The sequence below is a fragment of the Monopterus albus genome, unplaced genomic scaffold (assembly GCF_001952655.1).
Source record: "Monopterus albus unplaced genomic scaffold, M_albus_1.0 scaffold17.1, whole genome shotgun sequence".
NCBI lineage: Eukaryota > Metazoa > Chordata > Actinopteri > Synbranchiformes > Synbranchidae > Monopterus > Monopterus albus.
The window spans coordinates 4030272-4042877 of record NW_018127897.1 but is presented as its reverse complement, the minus strand read 5'-3'; the positions used below and the strand labels follow the sequence as shown (position 1 = coordinate 4042877).

The 12606-nt window shown below is 40.7% G+C and overlaps 1 protein-coding gene across 4 annotated transcripts in view; it reads right to left on the bottom strand.

Moving 5' to 3' along the window:
- LOC109955850 (leucine-rich repeat-containing protein 49) overlaps positions 1-9306 on the bottom strand; it is a 50334-nt gene extending 41028 nt beyond the window's left edge. For 2 of the 4 annotated variants that reach the window (XM_020592404.1, XM_020592401.1), the window contains exons 1-8: positions 8989-9304; positions 8728-8793; positions 8570-8633; positions 8171-8410; positions 7891-7993; positions 7124-7327; positions 6365-6431; positions 1792-1935 (exon numbers count right to left, since the gene is read on the bottom strand). In XM_020592404.1, coding sequence (XP_020448060.1) covers positions 1792-1935; positions 6365-6431; positions 7124-7327; positions 7891-7993; positions 8171-8410; positions 8570-8633; positions 8728-8793; positions 8989-9078 — 978 coding nt within the window. In that variant the 5' untranslated portion in view covers positions 9079-9304. Of the gene's footprint in view, positions 1-1791; positions 1936-6364; positions 6432-7123; positions 7328-7890; positions 7994-8170; positions 8411-8569; positions 8634-8727; positions 8794-8988 lie in introns of all 4 variants that reach the window. The other 2 variants (XM_020592403.1, XM_020592400.1) reach the window with 2 other exon arrangements.
- Between the last annotated feature and the right edge of the window lie 3300 nt (positions 9307-12606).

The window sequence follows — 12606 nt, the reverse complement described above, 5'->3', positions numbered from 1 at the left end:
TGGAGCTGTAGTCAATGAAGAGTATCCTGATGTAGGAGTCTCCATTTTCCAGGTGAGAAAGGGAATAGTGGAGGGCAGCCACGATGGCGTCTGAGGTGGCCCTGTTGGGCCGGTAGGCATACTGCAGGGGGTCCAGGGGGTCCAGGGGGTCCGGTATACTGCTCTGAATGTGGGCCAGCACCACTCTCTCAAAGCACTTCATAGTAATAGGGTGAGTGCCACTGGACTGTAGTCGTTCAGGCAGGTGTCCGGCTCTTCTTGGGAAGGAGGACGGTGGTTGTGGTCTTAAAGCAGGTGGGGACGATGCTCTGGCTGAGGGAGAGATTGATGATGGTGGTGAGAACATCAGCCAACATGCTGGCACATGCCCTGAGAGCCCTCCCAGGGATGTTGTCTGGTCCTGCTGCATTGCGGGGGTTGATCTTCCTCAGGACTGTGCATACCTGGCCCGGTGAGACAGTTAGTGGAGGAGAGGTGGGGGTTGGGTGGTGTATGTGTGCCTCCTCTCTGTGCTGTGGCTGGAGGTCTCAAAGGGGGTGTAGAAGGTGTTGAGGTCATCCAGCAGGCTGTCTGTGGAGCTGACGATGCTGATGGTGGTCCTGAATGCATGAGAGCAAGCACGCAGCATGTGGCGTACCTGACTGTTTATCTGGAGCTTCTGGTTGGGAAACCTCCTGACTTGTATGGTGGGCACAATGTTGTCGATACAGATACTAATGTATCCAGTCACATACTCAGCATAATCCTGTACGCTGACAGAAAATTCCTCCGAGGTGGCTGCAGCTTTAAACACATCCCAGTCTGTTTCGGCAAAACAATCCTGCAGGGTGCCTTCAGTCTCTGGGATCCAGAGTTTAATTTGTTTAGTGACAGTCTTTGTAACTAAACAGTCTTTGTCTGTAAGCTGGATACGGGAACAAAGAAATGTGGTCCGAGCGTCCAAGGTGGTTTACAGAATGTTACTGTAAACATGATCCAGAGTGTTCTTGCCCCGGGTGGGAATGTTCACACGGAGGTAAAGTCCATAAATTGCACTGGTTAAAGTCACCTGCAGTGATAAATACAGCATCGGGGTGCGCGCTCTCTAGCGCGCTGATGACATCATAGAGTTTGCTGAGAGCCACAGAGGGATTAGCTCTTAGACTAACATACACAGCAGCCAGAAACACAGCACTGTGCTCTCTTGCTAGATAATAGGGCCGGCATTTCAGCAATAAAAACTCCACTTCTGGCAAACAGTGCTTATAAACAGTCCAAACATCTCCACACCAGGAGTTATTGATAAACACACACACACACCACCTCTTTTTACTTTCCCCAAAGCAGCAGTGCGGTCTCCTCGATGTACAGAATGTGTTTGTAGCTGAATCGCGGAATCTGGGACTCTGTCAAAAAGCCAAGTCTCGGTGAGAATTAGAGCACAGCATTCTCTGATTTCCCGTTGTGCTGTAATCCTAGCCCTTAGCTCGTCCAGTTTGTTTTCCAGAGACTCTACGTTAGCTAGGAAGAGGCTGGGTAATGGCGGTCGAGTAGCGCAAGCTTTTAGCCTAGCATGGAGTCCCCCGAGCTTGGCTCGCTTGAGTCTCTGTCTCCGGGTCGCTCTCCTGATTTCAGCACTATAAAGATTCTGATGCCTACTTGCACTTACAATGGAAAAAAACAGAAGCCCCACAGAGACAAAATGGAGAAACTTCAAGCTTGGCTAAAAATGGCATTGTGTTTACTGAACAGGTGGTACCTTTTCCTTTGTATGACTATGGAGCATAGGAAGCATTCAGAGTTGCCGCTCACCACAACAGAGATGCAGTTGTGCCTTAGGCTGAGCTCAGTCAGAGAGTCCAGGCCCTGCAGGTTTTCTACTCTGGAGATGCTGTTTCCTGCTAGGTTCAACACTTGCAGTTCACTCAGGTGAGAGATGTTTTCTATCCTCCTGATCTGGATAAAAGCACAGTAAGAAAGCACAAAGATAGTGCATAACACAACTATGCCAAACAACCAGGCAAGACTAGCACATCATAAAACACTTGAACTGTACACAGTTAGTGATCAATCACACATGCATGTCATGTATTTAAAGGTCATCAGATAAAATCTATACAGAATTCTTTAACCTGCACAGAGCTAAATGTTTTTGGGATGAAAGAACCCAAAATGCAGCATGCTCCATTTTCTTTGCAATGTCTGAGGATAAGCCTTCTGCTGACACTACAACAGAAATTATGCTACCAGTACCTTCATTTGACAATCTGTATCACTTGTGAACGTCTTGAATGACTGATATTCAGTCAGTTACATCAAGTCCTGAATCCTCTTTGACCTCCCAGATCATAACAAATAAGTAGTTAGGGTCAGTCAGCAGTGAAATCTTAGCCTGCCTATTCCCCTCTCTCTCTGACAGAGATTACATACATAAGGGCCCTGTCATAATGTCACCCGTAGTGCACGCTATACATGTGAGAGTAAGGTTAAAAGAGCATCTGTGGTTTAAGGACTCTTTCAAAATACAACACTCAAGGATCACTGCAGGACAAATGTAAGCAAATCAAACTGAACAGAAATTGATCTAAGAATAAAGTAATGAAGTGTACTTAAAATTTGAAGCATAAAAATAACAAGCAAGATGGGTTTAACAGTATGTTTGTGTTCAGTGGTGTCATGGTATACAGACTTTAGGTAATATTAATAAAGATATTCTCCTCCTTGCCTGGTAAACACACATATCTTTCAAATGTCAGGCCTTTTGTAGTTCATAATGCAGGCTTTCTGTTAACTAAAAATTGTATTCACTAAGTCAAGACCCCTTTCAACTAATTCCCCAATTGCACAGCCTTAAGAGCGTGTGTATCATGAATGCTGGGTCTTGTTTGAATCTATTGCACCTACTGGTAACTTGTTTGCCATGTAGCAATAAAAAATATACTAAAAACCTGGATTATTCTGGTTAGTCACATTGTACTGCTATTATTTTGAACAATACTGTATATACAACTATGTGACTAGTACAGTGACTTTCACGTGTAAATTCAGTTACAACATGGGTTTAAGTGGGTTATTTACAGTCCAGAGTAGCTCTGATTTAAACAGAAATTTTGGCAATTGTCAACTAAGATAGATGCCATCCATCTGTCCATCCATCCATTTTCTTCTACTTATAAAAGAAAGATAGAAGATAGATGTAATCGGTGTTTCTCCAAGGCAAAATAAGAATGTCTCAAATTCAGTAAATGTCTCAGTTGTGTGTTGTATGATACACACAGACTACTATCAGTTTATTATAGAAAACAGTGCAGATAAAAGCTTTAACTGTCTGTGGTCACTGTACTGACAATGTGTGTACATATACACAGGAAATGGCAGGATACTGTAGTCAAAAGTACATTATGATAAACCCAGTCTACAAGTTTGCTCCTAACACCACAATGCTGTATCTGGTGACGGACAAAGCAGAGTGAGATCATCATGCTACATTCAAAAGCCTTTACAATAGATATGGTCAGAGTAGTACGAATACCCTCAGTCAGCACACAATCATGGCACACTTACAGGTAATGGTAACTCAAAAGTATGAGACGCAGGCTTCTGAAAGGAAGGATTCTGGTTCAAATATCAAAGTGAATATGCATGTAAAGTGGCATATCCTTACATACACTGAAGTAGACTTTGGATTACATCATGTGAAAGTATTAGAAGATCTTGTGTTATACCATTAGTTGTTTTCCAGTGGTGTAGTTCATACATCCAGAATGTGGCATGGTAGTTAGGTCATGATAAATTCTTGACCTGTGCTACACTAGGAAGATCTCATTTTACTAAATGCTTGAGATATTTAAGTGGCAAAGGGAAATGAGAGCCTACAAGGATTCAGTAGTGTCTAGGATATTTGTTACGTGCTAATAGAATGTTCTTTAAAATGTTAAAAATAAAAAATATATATACTGTTTGTCAGGCAGAACAGGGGCCTGCTCTTGTCTAAAGAGTTGAAAGCAGTGGTTAAGCCAAGAATGGGAGAGATTAACATCAGTTCTGAGCATGTTCCTTGTAAACAGTAATGTAAATGCATCTTAAACACTTCATATAATAGTATGTATTGCCAGAGGAAGTACAGTTATAAGTTATAGGTGTCATTAATGACACCTATAAAGTTTAGAGCCTTCTTGTGGGGAGTCCCTGATCCAGCTTAGTTATCTGCCTACCAGGCATGACTAATTCAGTCCAACTTAATCAACATCAACATCTTGATTTTTAAGGGGGATATTTTTTATACAATGGGCATGGGCTCAACCAACTTCTCTAACCGGATGATACTTTGTTTTTATTTTACAGGCCCTGCAGGGCATTCGCCACTATCTCATGGAAGTATTAAAGTCAAACCCCACCACTGAGTCACTGAGACTGAGTGTGGGTTGGAGGTACACTAAGAAAAAGTCACTTTCGGCTTTTTCCCGTTTAGGGGTCACGACAGCGAACTGTCACACTGACAACAGTCATGATCATGTTGACATTTGGCACGTGTTTTTACGCCAGATGCCCTTTCTGATACAACCCTCACTCGATCCCGGGCCGCAGCGGCGAGAGCGTTGCGCCTTAACCACTAGCAGGCACACTGCCACAGAGAAAATCTCCTTTTGAATAGTTCCAGCCATCTGGAAATGAAACAACATCATGCTATAGAACTAAATGGGTAAAAGGATAAGCTTGGAGTGATGTGAGGCTCCCTGTGAGAGGATAGAAGAAAGAAAGGACGACAGTGAACTAAGGCTTGTGGTGAAAGCATGCACACAGAAGGAAAGAGGACAAGCAGCTAGTGTTCTCCTGTGTGGCTAGGGAACAACCTGACTGGAGTAACCATGACTTCAGCATTATTTTAATTCACTCATCCATTATTTCTTTCACTGAATTCATTCACTTCGTGTACTGTCACTGTGCAGCACTTCACGTTACATTTGGTGAGATTGTAAAAGGTGGAATAAAGGTGATAGGACAGTTATTTAAATGCACAGAACAGGAGATTCTGAATTCAGGGAGTGAAAAGCAACCTGTTATTGATGGAATAATAGATTTATCATATGTTCGCCAACAAGTGGCTGCCAACAAATGGCTGCCTAGGAAAGCAATGTCTCAGTACCAACAAGGACGGTACAGAAAATTTTATTTATTAATTCATTCTAAAGCAAAGCAGAGATTTAGAAACAGAGAGCCCCTAAGGTAACACAGCATTCACTGTCAGGGAAAACAACATACTGTAGCAGTCACTGAACAGTAATTGGAATGTCTGCTCATGTAAAAAGCAGCCAACATCAGAAAAGGGGAAAGTTTTACCAGGGCTCTGGAGTAGCTCTCTGAGGAGGGGTGTAGGCGGCATGCTGGCAAAACACTAATTTGACCAAGGGAAGCCTTTCTATTCTATCTTCCAGGAACTGCCACAATACTCATCTCACGCTCGTGATACTTACATCATTTGATTTCTCAGATTTTTAATATTAGTGACTCAGATTCAGATTAATTGCAAAACAGTATATCTGCTGCAGCTCAAACCGCTGCCAATTATAAAAACATTGAAAGAACTGTGCATGTTGAAAAAATTATGCTGAGGCCACAGAACAAATGGATTTGGGAGTAGACCTTGCTTGTAAATTCTGACGGTTTTCAATCCTTTGTTCTATAACAGTACTGTGAATTAAAACAAATGTAGATCTGTCTGTCACTTTCGGTTATTCCCATTAGGGGTCACCACAGCGAATCGTCGCACTGAGGATTTGTGTGTTGAAATTTGGCAGATGTTTTATGCCAGTTGCCCTTCCTGACACAACTCTGAGTCGAACCCGGGCTGCAGCGGCGAGAGCGCTGAATTAAAACAAATGTAGATAAGCCCCTAAAATCTGAGATTGCTACAATTATATTTCAGACTTTAAAAAAAAATCGCAATACCAAAAGGAGAAGGAATCCTATTTGTCCAATTTGTTAATAAGATTGTTTATGACATCCAAACTACAAAATTGAGCTGCACCATTTAAAGTATGATTTGACAGTAACAAGAGGAGAATTTGACTATAATGACTGAATAGACAATTTTATAGGTCAGTGGACTAAAATAAAGTGTTTAGAATGAGCATAAGCACATTCTCTTGCCTGCCTGGGTCTCTGCTGTCATGATCATTTGACTCATTCACCATTTATAGAGCTGCATTTCACAGAGCAAACCGCTAGTTATCAACAGTGTGAAGGAGGTGGAAGAGACAAACCACTTCTACAGAACACTACAGCTAAACATTATGATCTCCAAGTACAGTATACTATGGGCAACTTAACAAACAAGACTAAAAGCACACATGCTATAAGAGTCAGGGTGGTAAAGTAACTGTACCTGATTGTCATGCAAATCCAAGATATTCAGTTTGGACAGGCATCCCAGGCTGCATATCTTATGGATTCTGAAAAGTATCAAAGACAGGTGACATGACATATATATGTATACATGCAAAATATGATATAAAATGTATATGAAATACAATTTGTCAAATACATGTCAACAAAAAATGTCAACAAACACATTTTAGTCTTCCTGATTGTACTAGGTGCAGCCCCCTGGGGGGCCATAAACTGAACATGCAATATTGTACAGTGACTTACTATGCATATTTAGATCATATTACAGTTCAAGATAAAAGCCTGTAGTCTCTTCAATATGCAAATAGAAATCAGTAGTGCTTCTGAATTAAACCAGGCCCCTGGTAGAAACACTCATCTCTGAAGCATGTAACAGTAGCTAGCATATAAAGTGTATGATACATTACACTAAAGCAACAGGAAATCTTTATTCACCTGCACTACATCAGGATTTAGTGAAACCCCTCAGAATTTTAAGAAATGCTGCATTTCACATTAAACCTGAGATCAATTTAAAATGTTAAATGTTAAAGATCTTAGATTTAAAAAACATCAGCATTAAAGAACAAGTCATTTCACATCTATACACTATCATCTACTCTGCTGTTTTTGTCATATGATAATATGAACTGCACTGTACTACCGCAGTATTTTCCAGTATGTGTAACAGATCCAAACCTGCCAGACCTGACATATTCTTGTTTGTTTGTTTGGGAATCCACTGCTGACAACTAACCTGTTCTTCCCTAGCATTAGGATCCTGAGAGAGCTTAGAGCTTCAATGCCAGTCATTTCAGAGACGTGATTGTTATACAAGTTCAGGAAGACAAGATGTTGCAGATGTGACAAATGCTGGATCCTTGTGATGAGATTGTGCTGGAGGCTGAGAAGTTGTAATTCATCCCTAACACCCAGCTGAGGACATTCCTCCAGACAGCGCCTGAATAATTGAGAAAAAAAACAGTTTGTGAGATTTAGGCTTTATATATTAGGTTTATACAATTTGGTACTTAATTTCAGACATTCAGAATAATGATGCAAATGACCAATTTAGTATTTCTACCTTCCTTATTAACAGACTTATTTCTGCTCAGTGAAGTAGTTTTTAAACACTGATCTTGGAGACAAGAAGTGGGTCTTTTAAGAGACTTTGCTGCTCCCTGGTGGCGACCTGAAGCATCTGCCATTTTGTCTAAAGACTTATTGTAATAATAATATGATTTCAGCAATAAATTAAGTATTCAAACTGCAAATACTGGGAATGCCAGACTGAGTTCATAAACGTAATGACATTTGAAAAGAATAAGAACACAAATGACACTGCAAGTGAAGACAGTGAACTGCTGTGACACATTACATGTTAGTCATATGACCAGTTTACAGCAACTTTCAGCTAAACCAACATGTTCTCCCCCACACACACACACACACACACACACACACACACACACACACACAAACACACAAAGGAATCTGTTAAAAAAATGAATAAAACAGGGGTACCTGTCCAAGTCGACTTGTAAAAGGCTGGATGTAAAACTGTCACAAGGCAACCGGGTGAAGGGAGAACCAGAGACAGCACTGTAATTAAATCCTCCAGAACCACCTGGCATATAGACATTACACTCTGATTTCAGAATACACAAATACTCCAGTGCACTACGTAAAAAACAATGTTACTGTATATACCTGTGGAGTCAAACAGTAAATCTAAAAACCTGCAGTAAAACATATTTCCCTGTTCCATAATACAGTATTTGCCAACTGATACTGCCATAGTTACCTGTTGGCATAGGAAGGTTTAAGGCATTACAGTAGTAAGTGGCCCCTGCACTGGGGGTTGGTTTCCTAGCCTTAGGTTTGTCTCTAGCTTCTTGTGCTGCATGTGAAACTGCTGCCAAACCACTGGGAGCAGCACCGCCTGCTAGATCATATGCAGGACAATCTGTAGAGTGACTGGTAAATGATGGCACCACAGGTGTCTGGACACGTCTTCTATGGCTGCATGCTTTCAACATGTTTTCTACAGAGGCAATGTTATAGTGAAATAAACAGTGTAAGTAGTCTGTAAGGTTACTTCTTAGTCATTCATGAAAAACCAATAAGATGCTGATGCTGAGACCATGGGTGGTTGATGGCTGGCTGAGTGAGGGTGTGATTCCGTGGAGTGGGTCAAGCTTACCTGGGTAAGAACGATTCATTGTCTGGGTGGTAGTCATGTTAGAAACAGGCTCTTGAGAGTCAGTCTGTAAAACAGGAACGTGATAAACAGTGAAGCGCACACTGGAGTAAGTATTTAACTTCATAAGCTTATCATTTAGTGTGTTCCTCATGACTCACCATCCTCTGGGCTCTCTCCGGTAGCCCTAATTTTACAGTTGTAAGGTGCAGCTTGCAGCTGTTGACCTGCATAAATATTTTACTAACAGATCAATTGTGTTGCTTTAAATAACGGACTTTAAACATATTACTGAGCTTCAGTTTGAACAAAGGATAATTGGTTAATTCCCTACCAAGCTCCATGTTAGATTTTTAAGTTAATCTTTGGGCCTATAACATTATACTGTGAAACACTGATAAAATATTACTAAAAGTCGTTACCGTGAGAAGCATTCCTCTATCGTTGACACTGGTGTTCTGATTAACGTTGTGAGGACACATCGTTTTGCCCTCCATGCGCTCCGGCTCCATTTAGCTAACGTTTACTGAAGCTAAAAATGAACTCCGTTTCAGTATGCAACTCGTTTGCTTCTGTATTGCTACATCTTAGATTTGCTGTTCTACAAAACCTATGCTCATCTCATGGATGTATATTATTTAATAATACATTCATGGTTCTTTTTCAGGCATGACAAACTTCCTCGGACGGAGACGAGCACTGTTACCGTGGTAACCATGGCTTGCAGATTACACTCATAGGCTCAGGTTTCGTGTAACTAGAAAGCAATCCGTAGGGAAACAGGTCCTAACATTGTTTCCTTGGCTAAAGTTGGGTTTATTCTGGTTTCCAAATGTATTTATTTCATACATTATTATCTAATATTGTGGCGGTGACTTGTAGGAGAGCTCTGTCAAAATCTAGTTTACAGTCTTGTGTTGTTGATGTTTAGCCTATATTATGCTTCATTGCATATGACCCAGTTTTAACATAAAATCACTTATTGGACTTATTGGAGAAGTTGTATTACTGTAGTGGTCAAAAACAAACAAGGTACCAGTCCAGAGGTAATATGTAATAGAATAGTGTGTAGTTCATATATAGATATTATTTGTAGTAGTCATGTAAGGGTGAGCTAAGTGTTTATATAAGTTTGGAGATATCTGTTTCTCTTCTCTTCTCTTGCTCAAGCTAGAATATCTTGGCTTGTGTCCTCCTTGTTTAATTTATGGGTAAACATCCAGAGAGAAGCCTTCCTTAAATGGGAAATGGACATAACTTTGGCCTTATGTGAACTGTTCGTGTGCTCTGTTCATGTTTAGAAAAGGAAATGGGCGCTAGGTCAGTGCAACCTAGAAGTTCATTAACTGGACATCTCAGACAATTCTCAGAAGGAGGGGAGTGCACAGGAGGTGTAACCGGGAGAAGATAAAGTTAGGATAGCTGTGGGTTAGGAAAAAAGAAGGATGATGCTGCAGTAGAATGTGTGTGTTCGGGGAGGACAGACGAACAGGCAGAACCTGGCCGGGAGAGGACTCAGCACTCTGGACTGACTGACTCTAGGGCCAAACATGACTGACTGACTCTGTGACAATCTCCTTATTTAATACTTTATCTGTTCTATTGCAGGAGGAGTGATTCTGTTCTCTATTCCCTATCTACCAGATTGCTGGGGTGTCTCATAACTTATTAACCTGTTCAAGATTATTGTAATATTAAATCATTATTTGAACTGGGATGATTTGCCTGAATTAATTTAGTTCACATCAGACCCTAGCTTCTGCATTACAATAATGTCTAAACTGGGATAAATACACCCAAAAGAGATCATAGTTTGACTTTTACATATGGGAAAAAGTGTTCAAGTTGTGGTGTGTTTGCACATCTGTGCTGCAATCCACTAACATCCTTTCTACATGCACATTCTATTGCATTTCCTGTGAAGAGACAATGCAAGGTCTATGTCAGTGCTCTGCTGTGCATGATTATATTGTTATACTGTAATTGTATTGTATGTAACAATATAGCACATAACAGTAAGGACTAACTTTTTCAGATATTACTTTAGTACTTCTACTTGTAGCATTCAGATTCTTTTAACCATGCTAACTCTGAGAGATGAAGCAGTCCAAGTAACTTCAAAACAGTGCTGATTTATTCAATGAACACAGGTAAAAGTTAACATTACACGCTAAGGTATTTTGCACCTCTAACATGCACGCAGGCAGATGTAAGATGAAAGACCCTGAACCCAACAGGCCTATACATTTATCACTTAGGTTGGGCTAGCCCCATACTAACAGGAACACCAAACCGTGACGTGTCCCGGTGCCAGCTTTGCAGCTGGCCATGGCGATAGTCAAAACATGAAGAAAATCAATGTGTGTGTGTCTGTTGATTGTGGTGTGTAGCTAAAAACATTCTAACATGACCTCTAGTGGCATGTCATGACATTAAACATAAGAAAATATTATGGCTATGGCTACAGTTATACACATCATCATAATAATATTAAACTTTCATTCTGCTGACAGTAAAACTTTTCTATCTAGTTATCCTTGACCATAAGCATCCTGCAGCATTCATGAGACTGCCTAACTAGACATCCTGTTTACTCTAAACATTTCTAATACAACAAGTATCTGACCAATATCTATCTGACTAAAAATACCTAACATACTTAAATAATCTAGTGAGTGCCTAACTTGAATTGGAATATTTTTTTTGTCTTTCCTTGCAAGTAAAGGCTGTAAACACAAGTGTTTTCAAATACTCTGGATAATGAGTCTATAACAATAATAATCATGTAAAATGTCTTCCCTAGCAGGTACATAACATTACCATGGGAGTGAAGGCGCTCCTGCACAGTCCTGAGAGGAAGTCTAATTGATATGAATACTTTCATTTAGCTCTTAATGTACTTCCAAGTCAGTTTAAGTGATCTCTCCTGGTCAATACCTGGTGCTGCTCTTCTTGTACTTCTTGTACTCTTCAGAGAGGGGGCGGTATGTTTCTTATGTCAAATAAAGATGGGTGACAAGTTATTCTCAATAAAAACCAACATAAACTGCTACCATGAGCATCCAGAATAGTTTCACCTTTTTCCTAAACACGTTCCCTCATGTGATGTTTTAAAGCTGTTGCTCAGTATTTGCTGTATGAGCCATCATGTAGATTGTTGCCAATGTTGTTTAATTTAATCATTGTTATCAAGAGAAAGTCAAGTCAAGTCAAGATTTTTATTTGCCATTTATGCATAAACAGACAATCTAGGCATATAGGAATTCTTGTGCAGCTCTCCTTTGGAGTCAGGTAAGGAGTGCCTGAGGCTCTAGGTGCAGTTTTTGTGTCTGAGCAGAGAGTGAGCTGGGTGGCGTGCATCTCTTGAGTATGTTCTCAAAAGAAAAGAGGAATTGATGAATTAAACAGAGCAGCTGCAGATCTGCTGCTCTTGGAACAGAGGCTCCTCTAACACCTCCTAGAGGACAGGATGCTGATCTGATCACCTTGGTGTCATCTGCTAACTTAATCATGGCACTGGGATGCCTACCAGGTGCATTGAAGACATACTTGGTTACATGCTGAGGGAGAGAGATGACACAAAGGTTGGTGATAAACCGCCATTGTGGTGGTGGACACTAGCTTTGGAAGAAGCAAAAGTTATTGTGTGAGAGGAGCTTGATGAAGCTGCTAGGAATAGGAATAAGACTTATTGAAAATATACATAACAGGGTGGGGCACCGATGAATATCAGGTAAGCTCACATGAATGCACAACTGCCTAGAAAATTATATTCAAGGAAATCCTTAAACTTGTTAGAAATTAACCCAATTCTTTTGTTGGAAGAAGAAGTGAAGACCTTACAGCGCTGGGATCAGAGAGATAGAGCTCCTGCAGGAGTTCCAGCCACTGACCCCGAATTAAGTTCTTACAATACATTTTATCTTCTTGGGCTGCTCCGTCCTGGACAGAGGTGCAACCTTCAATAGTTTGTGATCCTATTGGTCATTTGGTGTGAGCCGAAGCTCACACTTCCATGTTGAAATATGGTAAATCTAGGT